Here is a 20806-nt window from a genome sequence, read left to right on the forward strand (position 1 = left end):
TATAAACAAAAAAAAGAACAAGCAAAAAAGTAGTAAGTGAAGACATAGACTCAGTTTCACAGTAACGTTGAGCATGGGGACAACAGCAGGATGGATATTAAGAGCATGTGCAGAAGTGGAAACCATTGCAGCCAGTAATCTCCATTCCTGAGCAGTGAAAGAATTGGCCCAGGAAACTGCCAGATTTGCATTACAAACTTAAAACAAAGATCCCCATTCAGAATCAAGCGATCCAGTAATGAGAATAATAAATGGAGTACCACTTATTTAATGAAGAGAAACAATGTGTATGCAATAAAACAGACTTTAAAGGAGAAAAAAAAAGATCAAAAGCAAGGAGATAAGTACAGAAAACAGAACAGGCTCACAAACAGAGCCTGTGACAAGCAAAACTGCTTGCTTGGCAAGATACCTGTTTTTTTAGACAACAAGGACAAAACTCTCTAAATGGGCTTCAGTAAAGCATTTTAAAAGTTTCATGCATAACAAGATTAGAATAGGGAAGTAAACAGATGAACAAGTAGAAGAGACTATTAATGGCTGTGTTGGTGCAAGAACCATTGGGATGAAAGAAGGTGAAAAGTTCCACAGGAGCAGTAATCTTGGGATCAAACTTCAATGTTTTCATTGTACAGCTTGGCACAAAAGTAGAACATCAGCTAATAATACAAAGGAGGTCACATAAATCTTGCTGTTTGAAGATCTGGATCTTACTGGAAAATAGTTGCTCTTTTCATAGCCAGTGCAGAAACAGGCACCTTGGAGGGAAAGTCTATCTAGAGATGTCTAACACAGTCCCTTCTTGCCACATTGTCTGTAGAGAATGCCTAGGTGACTTTATTAAGCAGCCTAACTTTCTGACAGCTGAACTACGCTACTTAGTGGATGGCATAACAGATATATGTTACAGAGAAAATACTTAATTCCTGAAATGCATGAGAAAAAAACTATCTCCAATATATGTGTACACATGGGAGAAATTCAGAGTTTAGCTTGACCAGACTTGGTGTTCAACTTCAGCTAATGAAGAGGTTCCCTATATGAAGATAATCCAGTCTTCTGCTCTCCAGCAAGGCTGCTTGCTTTCACAGGGCAATACGGTTCAAATGAGCTTTGCAGGGTGAGGTTCAGTGATTCAAGGGCCAAAAAACATCTGCCTCTAGTTTGCCTTTACAATGAACTTCTAGACTGCAATACTGAGTATCAGGTGAAAAACAATAGAATACATTAGCTTTTAGTAGCCACAGGCAAGATTCTTACTGCTGAGATACATATCTAGGGAGAGAATTATGAAATTACAACATAAATCCATTTTCTTACTGAACTCTGTAGTTCTCAGTGATTTTTCATCTCTGACCTGTGTTTTCTCAGAGCTTAATGACAGGTGCTACATAAGGAATTACTAATGTAATTTATTTGAAGCATATTACAAACTCTAAACATAAGCTTTTCGTATAGCGTATCAAAATATATTCTTTTATTTAGTCATCAAAACAAAAAGTGACACTGTTTTAAACCAGAAGATTTTTCATGGCTTTTGTGTAAAGAATAATCTGTCCCTACGTGCTCTGCTCTGCAGCACAGCATTTGATGATATCTACTACTACAACACAGTACACAACTCTTGGTCACAAAGACGACTCACTTCAGCTACAATTTCAAGTTTCAAGGCCCACAGTAGAAGATACTTCAAACTTGAAAACCAGAATAAAACCACACTGATCATCTTATTTGCCCTCCCAATGTTTCCCCCCCTTTCCACTAGATCACTTGATATCTAATACAATAAAACAGGAGATAGGATCTCAGCAGTTTTAAAGCTACAACAGTGCTTTCTCCATACTCACTTTTGGCACATGTGGATTAAATTCTACTGCTCTGTGAATAGCTTCTACTGCATTCATCTCTGCAGTACTCAGCCCTCGCCTTGAGGCAGCCTCTGGAGAAAATCTAGAAAAGCAAAGAAGAAAACATATTGGGTCAGAAATGCTGGTAGGAAAAGGACAGAAAAGGCATTAGACCATGGGTTCATACAAGCAAACTGAATCAATTTCCTGGGCTTTCCAAATTTCTATAGTAAGTGGAAAATAACGATCTATTATGTCAAGGACAATGAAAATCCCAGCAGAAGTGGAAAGCATGTTTGTAGCTAGTCATGGCAGGAAGTCAGTTGAAACAGTCAGATCTTTCTCTGTCACTAAGCTAAATTTGCTCTAGGTACCTTTTCTAAGGGGCATATTCAAGGCTGAAGTTGCAGAAAAAAATAAAAGTGAAAAAACCCAATGCCAAATAATTGTTGGAGGGTTTCTATTAAAAACAGGTTTGGGGAGGTTTGAGGGAGGTCCCAACCCAATGCCCCTGGGTCAGGTTGGGATGGAAGCACGATGCAGCAGCAGTAGCAGGTGGTCTACTGGCCGCAGCACCATTGAAGGTAGCATGCCCAAACTGTGGGCGAATCATCTGCCCCAGTGAATGAAAAACCAGACCATGCAATCTCTTTCTCACCTCACACCCCACGGCTAACTCCAGAGCTGTACTTGGCAGGCAGACACCACAGGGAAAGCTGTGACAACCTTAGCCCTGCCCTCCCAAGCTGGAGTCGCTGTGTAGGGAGGAAAGATGTTGCAGTAGGTACTGGCGATCTACAGGATAAAAAGAATGAAAGAAAATTACTTAGATCTTGATGTGTACATACACTTTAAAAGCAAAAACTGTCAGGATGTCAGTCAAGAAAATGGCTTTCCACTCTACTTGCTTTCCAACTTTAGGGGGCATTCCGAACCTCGGGTGCACAGACACAACTCCTGCCTGGGATTTGTGTGAAGGCATCTGAGAGCGGAATTGGGATCTTTGAGCTCCGTCTCACAAAGAGCTGAGCACACTTTTGGAATGGGCCAGTGCTCTCAAGTCCACAGGCAAAAAGTAGATGTGCTCAGCACCTTGGAAGGTTGAGACCCAAGAGACAACCGTAACAGGAATGAGCAGATATTTGTGTGTCTAAAAATATGAACAACATCTACCTCTCAGAATCCCTGACATGGTAATGCTAAATGCACCTGCCACTATCTAAGCAGTCTTCTGACAGCTTTTGTAAAATGACATTGTTGTCAGTGTATCCGCATTTATTTATTACCTTTTTGGGATCAGGTTTATAGAAAGTTGAAGATGTTCAGCCACACAGCACCTTTAGTTGAATTTTCATCATATTGGCTCAAAAGCCAAGGCACACCCACCACAGCATCTTTTAGTTGTATATTCACTATACTACCTAGGAAGCTAAAGCTCACCCAGGTAGTATATACAGAAGTGAAACACGAAAGCTATTTCTCTTCTTTTCTTCTTCTCTAATATTAGAAGTGCAATGTTTACTCAATGCATTTTTTTTCAGATATAAACCAATTTTGTGGATTTCTGCAGGACTGAACTATCCTGCTTACTCAACAGATTGTCAGGGTGTGGGCTCAGCTAAGAAAAATCTTGAGTTAAATCAGGAATTTTGCTGGAGAGTGGTTCTTATGCACTTACTTGTCAGAGACAGCTCTGGCTTTGAGCAATGCAGCTGTGTAACATATTGTTGCTGATTTTGGTAAGCTTATGTCTGTGGAAAAGAAAGAAAAAAGTAAATACTGGAACCCTTAAAAGTCTGCAGACAGAAAGAAGTGTTTGATACTTCAAAGTATGCATGGGATGTACAAAATAATTAAGTGAATTCAGAGTACATTCTGTCCTTGGGACTCATACTACCATGTTACATGGATTTCAAACTTCCAACCAAGTTAAATACATACACTTTATAACTCATAATAGTAAATTGCTATTTAAGTAGCAAAAGAGGCCACAGAGAACTAATTCAAAGAGTGACATGACAGAGATATAGTGAAAGAATTCATACTCCATTTCATAAACATAAAGGTAACTCGAAAATGTGATTTTTTCCATAGTTTATGAGATATCTAAGAAATACATGAGGGCTCTTATTCCCTTCTGTTGTCACCAAGAAGCAGTTGTTTAATAAGCATACATGGCAACTATACAAGTTAATACAGATATCTAAGTGGATTTTACATGCAAGTAAAAAACTATTAGTTAAAGATCAACAAGAAACTAAGGTGTTTTGCCTCTTAAAGAAATTTTGAACAAAAATACTCATCAGTCTCTGGCCATTTTATATTGTCCCAGATATGAAAAGCAGCCATAACCCTGACAAAACCCATTAGTACAACTTTATTTATTTGTTCTCTACCAGCAGACTGGCACAAAGCATACAAAGAGTAGTAATCAATACTGCATAATAAATCTTAGCCGTATATTTTTTCTTACAGGTATGAGAATAATTTTCACACTGGTAATCTACCTAACAGACATACTATATACTGATCAAAATATTCCAGTATTAAAATGATGTTAAAGATTATGCTTAAAGGAAACAAAACAAACAAGCAAACAGTAAAACCCAACACTTAGAGCTGGATTCTGCACACAGCACACTGTCTACTCAAGTAAAACCCAATTGGGTACTAAGTTATCAGAAGCATCATGCCTAGAAATGATACTACAGCTTCCTACAGTAAATACTGAAAACATAAGGCACTGGACTAGGCCATCTGTAAGAGTGGAGTCAGACTACTGCTCTAAGAAGTAGTAAAGGTGTCAGTAAAGGTGAGGCGTACAAAAGTTGTTGGGGGCTACCCTGTGATACACCCCAACTTAATTTCACAGGACTACTTAACTGTAGTTAACTGTACTACAACTGAAATAATTACAATCAACAGCATGCAGAGCAGACTAGGTGAAGCATATGTTAGTTACTACATCAACAGAAGCTAGCTAAAAACACATATTTGAGAACAACGTCAGTGACAGGAGGAGAAAATGTTTCTAAGGATCTCCAATAACTCTCCTTTCACCAGGTTTTTCTCAGCATTAGGAGTTAAAAGCCATTTCCAGTAAACAGAAACAATGTTTTTCATAATATACCACTCTTTATTTTCCACTTGAAGGTTCATTTTCAATCATAAATGGACTGAAAGGTATCTTTCTGAGTGCAAAAGGAAACAAAATACAAAATACAGCAATACAAAAAAAACCCAGATACTCCAATGATTTGCAGTCATTCATAAAATGTTTTAAAATTCAATAAAAGTTTTAAAATTGGTCAGTAGAATATCATACTTCCCCCTTACAATTGAAGTGTTTCTCTGGGCCACTAAGTCATTGTTATCTCACAGAAAATATTTTCTCCTCCGTCAGTTCAAACCTAGCAAATTCCTGCCAAAGCAATGGGATTTTTCAAGAGAATGCTCTGTTTAAATCTGGTCACTCATGTTCAAGAACAACAGAAGTTAATAAAATACATTGTTTTTTTAACAATCCGAATGAATGAAAGTCTGAGAAAAGATGCATCTGCTCCCTGTCCACATCCACAAAGAACACTACAGGAGAAGAATAACTGCTTAGGTGAAGGGCAATATTGGCACAAAGATAAACAGTTGAACATTAAGTTCAAACTGGGGATTAAAAGAAAGTTTCTAGGCAGTGAAGTCTGTAGGCAGATTTGCAGGTAGAATAGTGGGACAAACAAAATACCTAATTTTAGGATGGAGCTTTCTCAGCTCACGGGAAGTGTAATACCACGTAGTGAATGCAACAGCAGGCAACCTGACTTACCCAGGAGGGCTCTTCCAGAACTGTGCTCCTAATAAGCAAGCAGCAGTTATTTGAGGATAATACCTACAGTCCCTTGACAATAGAATACATACATACAAATGTCCATGTTTATGTTGCTGTGGAGACAGTGATCACCCTTGCTAGGTCCATGCTTGCTTTACTCCTGCGTTATGCTTTTTGCTTGCTCCATATTGGACTATATATATTTACTTCTTCTATATCTTGGCCTGATTACTTACAATACTTCCTCATATAATTTAGGTTTCATTTCCTAAATTGCACTCTCATATTTTAGAAAACAGCATAAAACAATTATGCCTGGTTACAACTTGAATTTAGCAAAGGAATCAAATCTGAATTAGCCCTAGGAGATAAGTCTCCTGTCAGGAACTAAAGTGAAGGTATTCATAAATGAGTGTGTCCAGCTCTTCGAGCCATATGGGAAAATATCATCACATATACTATTTTCCACCCTTCTATTATTACTTGTGGAGTTCTCACCATGTGCTGAAATATGTGACTGTGATTCTGTTGTTGAAACCATCAAGACATTTTTGCCCAGTAAGAATTGACATGACAATCTAAAAAAAAAAAACAAAACCTCTCCTTCTTCTTTATTGTTTTTATCTTCAAACTGAATACAAAATAGTCTATACTTAATTAACAACCAATTTCTTTGAATTAGCCTCAGTCAGCTTTTGGAAGGGCTGGAAAAGTGAATTCTTTCTAGCTCTTTGCTTTGTAAGTGGCTGTTTTTGAGAGTGAACTAATGGAAAAATACTATGGATAGAGACCTGCAACCATAACACCACTATTTCCCTGACTCATGATATCCAGAATATACCGTAAATCATCTAAATAGGTCTTGGGGTTTATGATTCTCATAAAATAGCAAATACACCTAGAAATGATGAATCTGAATACAGACTAGGGCAGCATTCCCTAGCCAAATCACCAGAAAGCCCCAAGTGTGAAAAGATGAGCGTGTTGCAATTGCTTTAGTCATTAATAATCAAAAATCTCAGTCACTAATCAGTAATTATTCCCCCCTTTTTTTTTTTACCCTAAAGGATACGTTATTCCCAAGTCAGCAATGAAGATTCCTATGGGTTTAACTTCAGATAGGTGAGTAGTCTTATCAGCATTAAGAGCCCTTATATATTTACTGAAATAAACCACAAATCTTGACCATATTTTGCACAGTTAAGACCATTCCAGTCAAACTGTGAGTCCTTCTTTGTACAGTACTGGAGACTACATTTAAGCTACCAGATTCATTCAGACATTTCTAAAAACCTAACTGTTAATTATATTAATAAACCGGAAAACGTTTTGTGAAGACATAAAAACAAACCAACAAAAAAAAGATGAAATAAAGGACATGTATTGTGCTATGGCTTGGTGGCGAACTCCAGTGCTGATTTTCTCTCTCTCAGCTTGTCTGCAGACTCTGGTATTTAAGTGATAGGCCAACACTTGCCTTGTCAGCACAGTACTCCCCCAGTTCTCTGCACCTGCAGACCAGATTGTCAGCTTTTGCACAGGTGGTAGAAGGAATTCCTTGTGGGAAAGACTGAAAGTGGTCTACTAAATAAATATGCGTCAGCTGGATGAGTGACGACAAAAGAGAAATGCAGTCATCTATAAAGATACAAGTATTACGTAAGAATGTAAATTAGGCTGATAAAAATGGTTAAGAAAATAGCAATGGGATAGAATTCAATAATGGAAAATATGAACGGAACATCAGGGGAAAAACACTTTGTCAGACAGATCTACTGTCTTGTGGTATTATCTCCTACAAGAACAGTCATTGCCTGGGCCCTTTCTCCACAAAAAAAAAGTTAGAAACGATGCTGGAGGGAGCAAAACTATGATCATAACAATATAATGTTTACTTTGGGCTTGCAACAAAAAGCAGTTCTGATTTTCTGTAGTTTTGACATTCTTCCTCACTGGTGGGAGACATCCCAATCAAACAAGCACTTAGCCACAGTGTATGGTAAGGCCTTCGTTTTGATTCCCTGAAAGAACAGGAAAAGCATTTCAGCACAAAGAGGAGTGTTCTATTTTGCCATGAGCACAGCTAGCACTTAAACTGTTCAGATAAGGACATATCTTGAAGCTCATTGCTGGTTGTAAATACATCATAGCTGAGGTGAACATTTTGGTGGCCAGGGCAGGTGTCAGTTCCCTTGATTTTACTGTGCTCAATCTTACATGCATCTAGAGGGGAAGGAACCATTTATCCTACAGAAGATTTAAAAGATCAAGATCGGTGCAATTAGTTCAGACTTTCTGTGGTGTTGTAAAAGTTGGAGAAACAACCAATCCACCAAAAAGCCTCAAACATAATCATACAGCTAAAAAACCAATCAGATGGTAAGGACAAAGAACTGATGGAAAGACCAAGTAACAGGTAACAAGTGATTCTGAGGTAAAGAAACCAGTTCTCAGATGCAGAAACTGAAGAAGAAAATTTAAGGGGAAAAAGGACAAGCCATTCTCCTGATACTGCTGTTAACCAACCTGAATTTGTTACCTGATTTACATTTGAGGTGGTAGAGTAGGCTTGGTTTGATCTTAACTAAGAGGAACGTAAGGTCTGTCTTTCAAATAAACTGAACTATTATAAAATACCATGAATGGTTGCTTCCATATTGCCATTTGCTATATCTTTAACTCAAAAAAGAACTCTTTCTTGCACTAGAATGGAGAAGAAACAGCAAGTTAGCTCCACCAGGTAGAAAATCTCTTCAGTAGTATCAGACATGATCATGGTGAGTAATGAAACTGATGGCCTGCAGCTATGATCTCAAATATGTATATACACACAAAAGCTCTAGAGACCATAGCTGATATAAATGAGTACTCCATCTGATTAGTTGATTAGCTATTTAGAAATGACATGAAGTTTGATGTAATTAAAATCTACATATTTCATAAGTTGTAAGGACACAAAAAAGGACAGACTATAAAAAAGTAGAATAACTCTGAATGTGCTGCATTCTAGAAAACTTATTTCTCTACATTAACTATTTGGATTTCATATCAGTAAAGGTCGAAATTCCTTTTATGCTTGACTTTCACAGGAAAATCTGTCAAACTTAAAATAATTCTGCAATCTATACTCCAAGACTGAATAAGAATATGATCAATTCGTGATCATCATGCATATTCCAAGACAAATATGACTGTTTCTAATTGTTTATTTCTAAGGTTTGCATTTTGATTTCACGCTAACTTAAGAGCAGGATTGTTTGGAGTAAGCAGTTACCAAAAAAAAGTGGAGTAGAATGAGACCTCTTTAAATAAAAAAATGAAAAAACACAATAAAAGACAGAAACCAAACAAACAGATCAAAAGCCTCACACTTTATTTCTATGTATATTGAGTTCTGAATTCTCTTTTCTAGTGATCCGGATTCAGAACTGCCTATATGGTGATGTGATCCTTCTTCTTTGCAAGTGTTTAAGTGAAAGAAGAATGACGATAAGATGTTCCTCCTGCAACCCAGAAGGCTTATAATGCCTTTGGTAAACTGACTTAAAAAAAATAAGAAAACAAGGAGTGCTTTAGGGAGCGATCACTGCATCACTACAACTACATAAATAGGCCTCTAACCTTTTTAAATTTTACTTTCAATTATCAGGAAGGTCTGAGTTTTCACACAACACTCAGGTTACCAGAGAATGGCCCTGGCTGTCCAAGGAAGTTAATAAACCATTTGTTCGAAGCATCACAACAAGCAGATCTACTCCACTGAAAAACAATCAGTTTAAAAAGCAAGGGAAGAGCAGATAAACATTATCTACTGTGAATACCAGAAGCTTATTCCATCAACATCAGTCTCTTCAGCATCTATAACTATTTCTGCTGTAAATAACATGGATGCGTGTCAAAACAGAGCCAAAACTTCTTTTAGAATTCAACAGTATTTAGGTCATCTGCACTCTATTGACAGGCACTGAACTCTGAAACTATAATGATGTAGCTCTGCAGCAGTGCATGACTTCCCACTAATGAGGCCCTTTTTCCATGAATAATGAGTATAGACATCAGCTCTGTTGCCAGGTGCATAATATAAACACTATTTAACACAGAGCTTTTGGTAAAGCAGTGTGTCTGCTTGCAGAGGCTGAGGTTTTGCACAATGTGTTCTAATGCTTTAACTCAGGGTGGGAGCAGGCCATTGAAGAAAATAATTTGTTCACATGTTATCAAAATACAATAAATCAAGTTGGTCCCAGTCAAAAAAAAAAAAAAAAGACAGTGGAGTGGGACCAACAGAAACTGTAGATGGGAAAGCATAAATGAGTTCATTGTTTTATAATCCAATAAATCTTACAACACATGAAGCTGATGAGTTCTAAAATGAGCTGAGACTCCGTGAGATGAGCCTTCTGAGACTCACGAGCTGTAAGAGTCATACTGGTTAAGCCTGTGCTTGTGGAGTCTTTGTGTATACCCAGCATATACAAATACTTCTGCTTATATAAGGCAAAGAATTAGGTGAAAATGCAAATAGATAAAGTAAAAAGAGTTTTAGTTTGAAAAATCCACATCTGATACATTTATAACCTCAGTTTTGACTACATCAGATGCTTCTGAGAAAACAAAATTCACCTTCCATTGTTTTATCACCTTCTATAACACAAAGCGCTACCATGATATTGTCTAAAACTAGAGATCAGCTTCAGTATGCAAAAGTAGACCTAGCACAGGAGTTCAATCTGAAATTTGGGAAGGCTGATTTAATTCCCTGTTCTGCCATAGGTCTGCTATGTCCCAGAGCTATTATTAGAGAACTACATTAAAGAGTAAGAGGTGTTGAAGTCCCATTGTGCCTGGGGCAGAAAAATAGGCATTTCTGTTTACTTTCTTTCTAATGTACCAAAACAAAATCTGTGGGGAACTACATCTGCATCACATACCATGTTACCACTTCAACTGCAGATTTTTTCAACCAAACTAAGCATAACCAAGATCTCTAGCGGAGTTCCTACTACTCCTACTCCTACTGGATGGCAGTACTTAAAAGCCCGAGTAACATTTTGATCTTTGCTCAGAATGATTCAACTCCAGAAAGAGTTGAAAACATTCCATGCTGGACTGGTAGTAGCAACAATTGCTAACAGTTGCCTGTAATCAAACACTTCCCTTAAAATACCTCAGCTCAACCATAGGCTGAAATTTGGCAGGTTAACCATGTTAGCAGCAAGTCAGTAGTCAACTGCTAACCTCCTTAAAATTTATCTTAGTTTCCTAAGTTATAAAATGTTAGAAGAAAGCAGCTAGTACATATTAAATGGAACCTTCGGCTGTTTTTTTTTTTTTTTTTTTCATTTATACCCTCTAAAGATTCTTTGTTCATCAAGTGTACTTCTCAGTATTAGGATGAACTTACACATTATCCTGTTGCCACAGTTCCATGTAATTATATGGGGCCAAGTAGTGCAGCTCACAGGGAAAAGTTTCTGTTTCTATGGGCTCTTATACTGTTTGACATTTTGGCACTCAAGCAGAGAAAGTTCAACAAAGAGAAGACAGAAGGCATAGAAAAAAGGGGAAAGTGGAAAAGGTGGTAAGTGAAAAAGAAAAGATGGTTAAGACAGGAACTGTAAAGTGGATGAGAAGATATATTACGACCATCAGTGCCCTGAAAAGCCAACCTGTACACGTACATCTACGTGGGGTAGAGATGAAATTGGGAGCGAGTACCACTGGCTGAACAAGGAGCTTCTGGTAGGAACTGGGAGCAAAAGAATGCAGAAACTTGCTGTGCAAAACAGCTGACGTAGAAAGAAGTTCAGTAGACAAATAGGAAAGATCAGCTAAAGACAGAATGAAAAGGATGGTACGTTTTTCAGAAGAATCAAATAGAAAGAGTGGCCAAAGTACTGTGAGTAGAAGTTCCAGGGCCGATACTGGTGGTCTTATCTAAGGAACACATGAAAATCTGTAAGATGTAATAATTTAAAACATTTCAAAGGCTACAAGGTATAGGTAGAGAAAGAGTTAATATCAAAATTTATACTGTTTCACTTAATTCAGTCACTTTGTTTGTGCATACTACCATCCAATTTTTAGTTATGTAACTGGATAATACTCATTTCTTAACCTTCCTTGCCACATTCCAGCACACAGAATGACACTTTTCTGAGGATCATCTAGGAACAAAACAGGAAATTGATGGCTGCAGCATTCTTGACTCAATTTTTGCAGAACTTACCAAGTGGACAGTGAGTAAGCTGGGGAAAATAAGAGTGACATTGCTAAGGATGATTAATGTTGCTCAAGATAACTGGATTCTCTTCCTGCATCTGTCCCAAAGTTTCTACACAATACAAAGAAAACCTATTTAACTTAACAAAGTATGCCATTTGGTGATTTTTACCCAGTCCATTCTCTGTTTCAGGCTGTAAGATGAGGTGTGACTTAAACAAAAAAAGTGACACATACTGCATTAGGCCAATGCTTGCGGAAAATACTGAAAATGAAAATAAGAGTGAAAAGTTCATCAAGTCCACTGAGCTTTCCATCTTTTCCCCCTAAGAAATGAAGTTTGCTACTCACTAGGCTGCTGTGAAGTGAAATCAACTGTTTGTAAAGTACTTGTAATCAACTTAGTCAACATTCATGAGAAGTCCACATGGGAGCAGATAATCCTGTCTTCAGACAATGTTTGAACACCATGCAATGAAGAGTTTGCCGAACCTAAACAGTCATTCTTTAAACATCACTGAAGAGCTTCTAGTAAGTGAATTCCATTACTTTGTAAAATGAATAAAGCAGGGTTGGCAGGAAAAAAAATTAATACATAATCTTTGGAATAAGGGCTGTGTAAGGGGATCTAGGAAGCTTTTGTGAATCACCTAAGTTACAGTATTTCTTAATTTTTAAAAGCTTGACTAATGAATAATGCTTTTGTGTGCTCCAGAAAATAGAAAAAAATACATATAGAAAAAAAAAATATATATATATACATATATATGGACTTACCATCATACTTCGCTAAGACTGCCTGGACATCCGCATATGCTTGCAGTTCTAACAAAGCTTCTAGCAGGTTTTCATGGATATTGAACATGCTGAGAAGAGGAAATTCCTTCATCAACTAAAATCAGTAACACATGAAAGGGTTAGATTATTAACATGGAAAATGATTTCTTGCTCAAAATGCATTGAAATAACTAACATCAAGTTAAAACCCCTCTGTTTCCTGTGTTGTCTCTTTCCCTGAGTTCACTATTGTCTCAAAAATTTTTGAGCTCTGAATGGACACTGGATCAGGTTTCTTGACAAGATATGTTTGCATAACATACAATTAGTCAAACCCAAGAACACTGCTGTCTGAATGTGCAACTTTCATACAATTAACAGGCTTTGTTCTTCAAAATGAAAATGGGTTTTCTTATTGCACTGGATAAGAATCTTCCCCAGAATAACTCTGATATATCAGTAGTAAACAATCCAGTACTTCTCTGGCATACCAGTAGCAAAAATAGAAATTACACTGAAGAAAATCAGAACAAAATCAAATGACAGAAGCTTACATGTGTGCAACTACATTTATTAAGTGCATTATGATTTGTAATCATGGATACTTTAAAAAAACAATTACAATAATGGCCAATACTGGCAGTAAAAATAAAATAAAAAAACAACAATAATATAAAATGCATAGATTATACAAATCTAACACTGTGAGTAAAGAATCTGTCTTGCATGACAAGCTGAATGAAGAGAGTAGTTAAAATAATGTAATCCTCTTCCATGTAAGTGCCTTTAACTTTGTGAAATGTCTGAGGAATATCAAGAATTTGTTCTTAGACATCTTCAATTTCAAAGTCTGCACAGCTCCAAATGACAGAAGGTCATTTCTACTGCATCTCCTTTTTGAAGCCACACTTATTAGGAGCATTAATTGTACTGCTTACATGATTAAACATATGTATATTTATTATCAGAGTAGTTCTCCAAAGAACTGAAATGTTAGAAGAGCCTTGCTTCCTCATGTTTTCTTTATGTCTGTCTATGTGATGTATGTTATGGATGGCCGTAACACTCCTAGTCTTAATGGCTGAAGATGAACCTGCGAAGAAGAATTGCACAGTTTGCAGGCTTTCCTCCTTCTTCGGTTTTCCAAAAAATGGACTTATCGCTCGCTTGTCTATATGAAGAATTTTGACCATAAAAAAGTGTATATACTTGCTCATGAAGAAAAATAACTGCAGGTGAAAATTCACATAGCTGGATTTCACAGTTATGCAGTTTATCTCTTTTCATTCTTGTCCATACTCACTATTGCATATTTAACAGTCGAAGCTACTACTTGGCAGGAAAAATCATGACAGAATCTGGTCCTATGTAAAAAGTGATTTAAAGTAGAGAATGAACATATTGCAAACAAGCCCCTCCAAGGGATTAAGAAAGATTATCCCTGCTCACTGGGAATGAATAATGGCTGGCAGAACAATCTTCCCTCCATCAGTGAAGAAAAGGGAAGAGCTGCAGCTAGTTACAGATGTACTATGGCCAGTAAAAGTTCCTACTCTGGTTCTCTTTGCTTCTCACTGACATCACTCACTGATTTTTTTTCTACTTCGGTTCTGTCAGAGTGATAAATCTCGCCTAAGACAGCAGCAGAGTAAAGGTCACTGCTTGGACTAGAAGGCCTCTGAATTTACGCGTGTTAACAGGGGTTTCAGCTGGGAAGGGTCGAATGTTAAGAGTCTGAGTCAAAATGAACTCAGTTAAAATTCAAGCTACAGAATTAAAACAACTCTAAATAGCCACTCAACTATTCTAAAGTTGGCTGTGCACAAATGACAACACAATTGCTATGAAAAAAACTAAAAAAAGTAGAGGATGAGCTCATTATGTCAGTATATAGTTTCTACTGCAAATAATTTTCAGTCATGGTAAAGACCTAGTTTTTGAGAAGCTTCCCAGAAAGTAAAGCCAATTAGATGGAAGCACATCATGACAGGTCATGTTTTAGGCCTCACGGTGAGAGGAAACACTGGGGAAGTTAAAAAATAAAAAGCCACAGAGGTTACAGCATCTCCTGCTGGGTGTAGAGGGCAGGCCAAATACTGCGTCACACTGGGGAGCAATGGAAAGCTGACTGGGCCGGCTCCCCGCTCCTCCTTCACAGATGGGGAGCATCCACATATTCCACACAGAGAATTAAAGACGGGCACGCCATCTGTGAATGTGAGATGAGGAAGGCACCCTCACATTCCAGAAACCCTCGCATCACTGGGCTTTTCTTTGGACTCCAGTTTGAGGCACACACCTCCCTTTGAACCCAAAGATGTATTTTCTGTGGTGTTAAAAACACTGGAGGAATTGTGCAGCTTATCAATTTTAATTCTTACTATCCTTGCTGTAACAGACAAATGTCGTCATTTTGGTGGCAACCACTACACTTAAAAGACAAGATAAAGGCTCTATTGTCACTGTTCTCCACACCTTACTATCTCAAGAGACAGTCACCAAATTCAGGCTCAAGATTTCTCACCAAAGCCACTGGACACTGCTTAGGATTGAAGATGTCATTCTAACACTTGAGTTAGTTGGACTCTTGTCCAGTATGAAAAAGCTGTACTCCTCTGAGCTAAGCTTGTTTTCATACCATTTGAGAACCAATACAGCATGGCCACGAATCCTTAAAATATAGGATGATTAAAGAGATATCAAATATCATACTAAATATATGCTCATAAGGATTTTATCTGGAACTTGTATTGGTCAAAATGTTTTCTCTAGTGCATAACCCATATTCTGTTCCAATTGCTCTGTGAATTTGGGGGGAAATAAATACATCAGTAGAAAGTGAAACACCTATTTGAAAGATTCATTAGCTATACTGCAAATACACACAAATGGTAGCTTTCACAGATAATTTATTATTATTATTATTTATTTTTTAGAGAAATAACATTTTGGGAGTATAAGTTTGAAGAAAAATTCTGGCAATAAGTCTGACACAATTGGAGATCTTATCACAAGTCCCAGGAGGGCTGTATTTCCAGATTCACCCCAATCCATATTGCAGGGTGTAGGTTCAGTGATTTTGTGATGGATATGAAAGAGTGATGATGACAAAAAATGCTTTACGGTACGAGGAAATCCCAATCTGATTTACTGGATGAGGAGCAAGTTATATCTCCCAAAGAAGAGTTTAATGAAAAGGACTCCCTTCCCTGAGAAAATTTCCATCATCAGCATTTTCTCATTTAGATATAATTTTTAAAGCATTTTAAAGGAATGTAGCTGAAACTGCTATATCCGTTTTTTTCCTTGTGATGACAATAACCTCATGTATCAATTAGCAATGACACATTATTTGTGTAGGAAACAGCTTTAAGTTATAGTTTATGCCTACGACTAGGCCATGGGACCCGAGAGAATACAGAGGTGGATAAATGAATGATCTTATATATAACCTGGTGTTGACACATTTATCCTCTATTTGCATTGCGGCTTACAGATGGCCACATATTTTAAGGGCAGTGCACACAACCATTCATTGCTGCTTATGCTCATACATTCACAAACAGAAATACTTAAAAATCATTGGTTTTAAGTGAATGCATTCATAACTATGGAAAGTAAATTCAGTTTAAGATGAAGAAACAACAAACAAATAAGTTCAGTGGAAACAGTGAAATTGCTTCAACTTTAGCTCCCATCTGTTACCACTGTGTATCTGAAATGGTAAAATCTGTCTCCTAAAAGAGGATTGACTGAAGCTGCCATCTTCCAGGTGTGGCTGTCAACCACCACTGAAAATACAAGCACACAGCATGGATAGTATTGTTAATTTCATCAGTACTTTGCATAAGCTGTTTTCTGGTATATGATTTATAATCTGTAAGTGCTGTTAACCAAAGAAAGCAGAAAAGGCAAAAGATGAACCCGTTTCTGAGCAGACAAAAAAGAAACCCTGATTTTCTAGGACTTTATTACCTACAGCTGGATTTTTAGATGCCTTAAATTCTGTCTGAAGCTTGCCCTAAGCTTGAAGTATTTGAAACATGTCCTTCCAAATGGACTCAGTGATGTCTAATAGAAAAAAAATATGTTTCAGGTTTTCTCTGGTCAGATGATCAACATGATCTTTTTCCTTTATTCAGCTACTTTTCCCACAAGAGCTGCAGAAATGTATTATCTTTAACATTCTATTCCGCTCACAAATTTCATTGAATCTGAATGATGGATCAAACATTCCTTCTTTAGAAAGGCAGTTGAGATTTGATTATATAAACTTTATTCTCTTAGAACATCAATCTAAAAATGATCTGGTAAAGAGCATTGCTGTAAACACTCTGATACTGAAGCTGTCTGACAGCTAACCAAACACACTGGAGCTCATTTGCCAAATCTGAGAACGGAGATCAAAAACCCCTGGGCAGCTCGCCTGGCAGGGAGAGAAGAAATGTCAGCAAAGGTTAGCACGCAGAAAGGCTCCAGTTTCCATTAACTTTGGGGTGGGACAGTTATAAAATTTAGCTGATATTCACTTCTAATTTGGCAAATGCAAAATTAGCTCTGGTGTCCCAAAATATTTATGGACAGTATGTCTTTTGTTCGAAGTAGGATTAGACATTAAAGAGAGAAATATCTTCCCCACTCTGTAAACTCTAAGGAAATGTGCTAGAACATGAAGTCTGTATGTTCTCTCTTAACTGGAGGATTAAAGACTTCAAAGTAAGACTTCAGCATTTTAAGGAATATAATTATGGAAATGCTTTTACTCGAACTATGTTGTAAAAATGCACATTCCAGGAATTAAGAGAACTTTAAAGGCAGATGTGGCATGAAACCAGAAGAGCAGAAGTTGCTCCAGATGTGCATTTACTACTAAATAATCACATCACATAAAAGTAGTATGAGAAACTAATAATTTTTGTTGCATCAAACATCAGCATAAAGCATGAAAATGAAGTCATCACTCACAGCCCTCTTCAGAAAAAAACACTTCATTGACATCATCCTCGAGTACTTTGCAGAAATTTTCATAATTCTAGAGGTAGAGAATCCAAATTAGCAGAGTCTCTGTAAGACTATGTGACTATGTTCTGAGTCTATACTCTGTCTTAACAGAATCACAGTGTTGGAAACCCTGTACATAGAAGCCCTCTCCCATAGGGCTGTAGCATCTCTCCTATGAAGACAAGCTGAAGGAACTGGGCTTGTTCAGCCTGGAAAAGACTGCGAGGAGACCTCATCGTGGCCCTCCAATATTTAAAGGGAGTTTATAAACATGAGTGAAATCAACTTTTTTTACAGGGGTAGATAGTGATAGGACAAGGAGGAATGGATTTATACTCAAGGAGGAAGATCTATATTAAGTGTCGGGGGAAAGTTTTTTATTGTGAGAGTGGTGAGGTGCTGGAACATGTTGCCCTGAGAGGTTATGGATGCTCCATCCCTGGAGTGTTTAAGGCCAGGTTGGATAGAGTTCTGGGCAATCTGGCCTAGTACTGGTTCTAGCAGCTAGTAACCCTGCCTGCAGCAGGGGGGTTGGAACTTGATGGTCCTTGAGGTCCCTTCCAACACAAGCCAATCTATGATTCTGTGAAACCCTTGGATATATACATTACATATGATGAAAAATCAAATGTGGTTGTCTGTTCCACATAGGGTTTGATAATACAAACTATATGCTCAGCAGGCTGAAGACATATTTCAACAAACTGTCAGAAAAACAAAAACTGACACTGCAGTTTAGCCTTAGTAGAGGAAACAAGTATTCTGCTCTACAGGACATGTGCTCAACACACGGGCATTTCGTTCCATTTGGGTGCAAGATGCCCTTAAGTGTATCAGACAAATATGGTGAGAAAGCTCAAATGTTCTGCTGGAAAAATGTGTATTTTCGACACATGCTAAAAAGGTAGTCTCTTATTGTAGTCACCCAGCTATAACAATTTGAAACATAGTTTATATGAAAAGCATTATTATCAGGCTTATGTGATAGTCACCAAATTTCTAGGTTTAAGGGTTTTGCATAGGATCACTGCACAGTGACAGAAAGTGAGGGGTCTGACTCACATGTGGATAAAATGAATGGATAAACAGCATTAGGGCAATCCCAGGCATTCTCTGTTTTACTTCAGAGTCCATTCGAATGAAGGATATTCTACTGTTATTGCAGTATTTCTGTGTCTGAATAAGAACTAACTGAAGATACTCTTCTGTAGTGGAGACTGGCAAATGTCATGCTTCACAGGAGTAGAGCTTATCTAAAATGTAAAAGGTAGCTCTCAGTCTCTTGAACTCAGAAGAATTTTTGCTTCCACTTTTAATAAATGACACTTTGAACAAATGCTACAGATTTTAATAAGGTTAGCACTGCATTCAAGGCAAAGAAGCTTGCTTTGCCTGACCTGTGTAACACATGCCAAAGACTGACTCACTAATCCTTGCCTAAAGCACAGAAAAATCTGGGAGAGACAGACAGTAGGCATGGATGCAAGCAGCTGCAGAAGTTGCATTGTTAAGTTGCTAGGGATCATAACATCTTTATTAGCAGTCAGGATTCTTTCACAAAGCTTGACAATACAAGGTGCAGAACACTGTTCTGGTTCTGTGCTCCTCTTGTCCGAGAGCAATCAGCAATGCACACAGAAATACAGAATTCAAGAGAATATTGAATAGAAAAGAGCATTCAAAGTTGAATACAAGTGGTTGCCAGGGAAGCATGCTAGATTTACAGAACTGGCACACCAGCAAAAACCTCTAATGCTGTTGGTCATAAAAAGATAAAAGCCCAACCTACCTATATCATCAGAGTTGACTCAGTACCCTTTTGATGTCTCCATGTGACACTACCTTTTAAAACACCTGAAAAGTTCAGGGCTGCACAAGTGTTTAAAGAAGTTATTATGCAGCACATTGCTAAGCACTCAGCTCTCTAACAGTGCAAGCTGCATTGGCACCAACAGTTCCTTGCTGTGCTTTGTGACACAAAATATGCATTTTAGACATTGCAGTTGGTTACTGAGACAAACGTACAAACATACCCAAGTGAAATATCTGTAGCAAGATTCTCAGAGCTAGGTCCATAATAGGAAGAGTTATTTCTCAGCAGACACGACTGATGCCAGAAATAAAATAAAGTGTACATTTCTGACCCTTAAAGAGTGTTTTGATTTCTAACCTCCAGTGCTGAGGAAAGACCTAGAGAGTGTCTTCCTAAATGCTACTTGTTGCTAAACAAAGCTGCAATGGATGTAGCAAGCAGCAACTTCACTGCCTGGAAACAGAGCTTGCTAAGACTACAAAGCAGCTTCCAAGGAATTGCAGGGCCACAGCGTAGGAGACAAAAACATCTTGAGGAGAACAGGTTTGTTTCATCTCTTTAAAAAAGAAAATGATTGAGACCTGCTCACTCCATCCATTAGCACGCCTTCTGCCTGCCTCCCTTCTCTTTTGTAAACACACATCACCCTTCAATGAAAGCTTGTTCCACAGCCCAAACCTTCTCCAGAACAATCCTAAGAAGCTAGAATTAATTTGACAATTCAGTTTCTTCTTGCACCGTGTGCTTCCACCTGGATACTCAGTGTCTCAGTCAAGGGAAATTCAATAGCACAGACAACTACTGCCCCAGTCACTGCCAAAGAACAGAAAGAGCCTTTGCATACCCTCCACACATCTTGGCTTCCAATCAATGAAAAACATAAAATGTACACCCAGTATAGTTTTCTTCTCCTGTAAAGGTGAGGGAATCGACAGACAGCAAAAAGCAATCCTTGCTCCTCAGCACTTAGTTTCTTGTCTTATTTCTTATTGAAAGCAATAACATCCCCAAGTAAAGATTAGAAATACTGAAGATTTCCCACAGTCACCACTACAGCCTTTCTCCTCTGCACATACCAAATTTTCCAGCACTGTTTGGAACACGCTAGTTTAAATCCTCCTAAGATAATCAGCCTAACAAATAAAACAACCAGCACTGAAGATTTTTTCCTCTGGGATGGTAAAAGAGAGCTGGTTCCCTCACAAACCATATCATGCTCTATATAAAGAGGAATAAAATTGGAACAACTCTGGTGACTAGGCTGGAGCTATTCCAACAACACACTAATCAAAATGAGCTCACAAGTTAACTCAATATATACAA

The 20806-nt window shown here is 37.8% G+C and overlaps 1 protein-coding gene across 1 annotated transcript in view; it reads right to left on the reverse strand.

The window, feature by feature from the left end:
• Nucleotides 1-20806, reverse strand: part of ST7 (suppression of tumorigenicity 7) — a 134297-nt gene that overhangs the window by 16305 nt on the left and 97186 nt on the right. The window contains 3 exon segments of the mRNA XM_085219028.1: nt 1848-1950; nt 3526-3598; nt 12670-12784. Of these exon segments, the coding sequence (XP_085075154.1) occupies nt 1848-1950; nt 3526-3598; nt 12670-12784 (291 nt within the window).

This window comes from Meleagris gallopavo, chromosome 1 (genome assembly GCF_905368555.1).
Source record: "Meleagris gallopavo chromosome 1, MGAL_WU_HG_1.1, whole genome shotgun sequence".
NCBI lineage: Eukaryota > Metazoa > Chordata > Aves > Galliformes > Phasianidae > Meleagris > Meleagris gallopavo.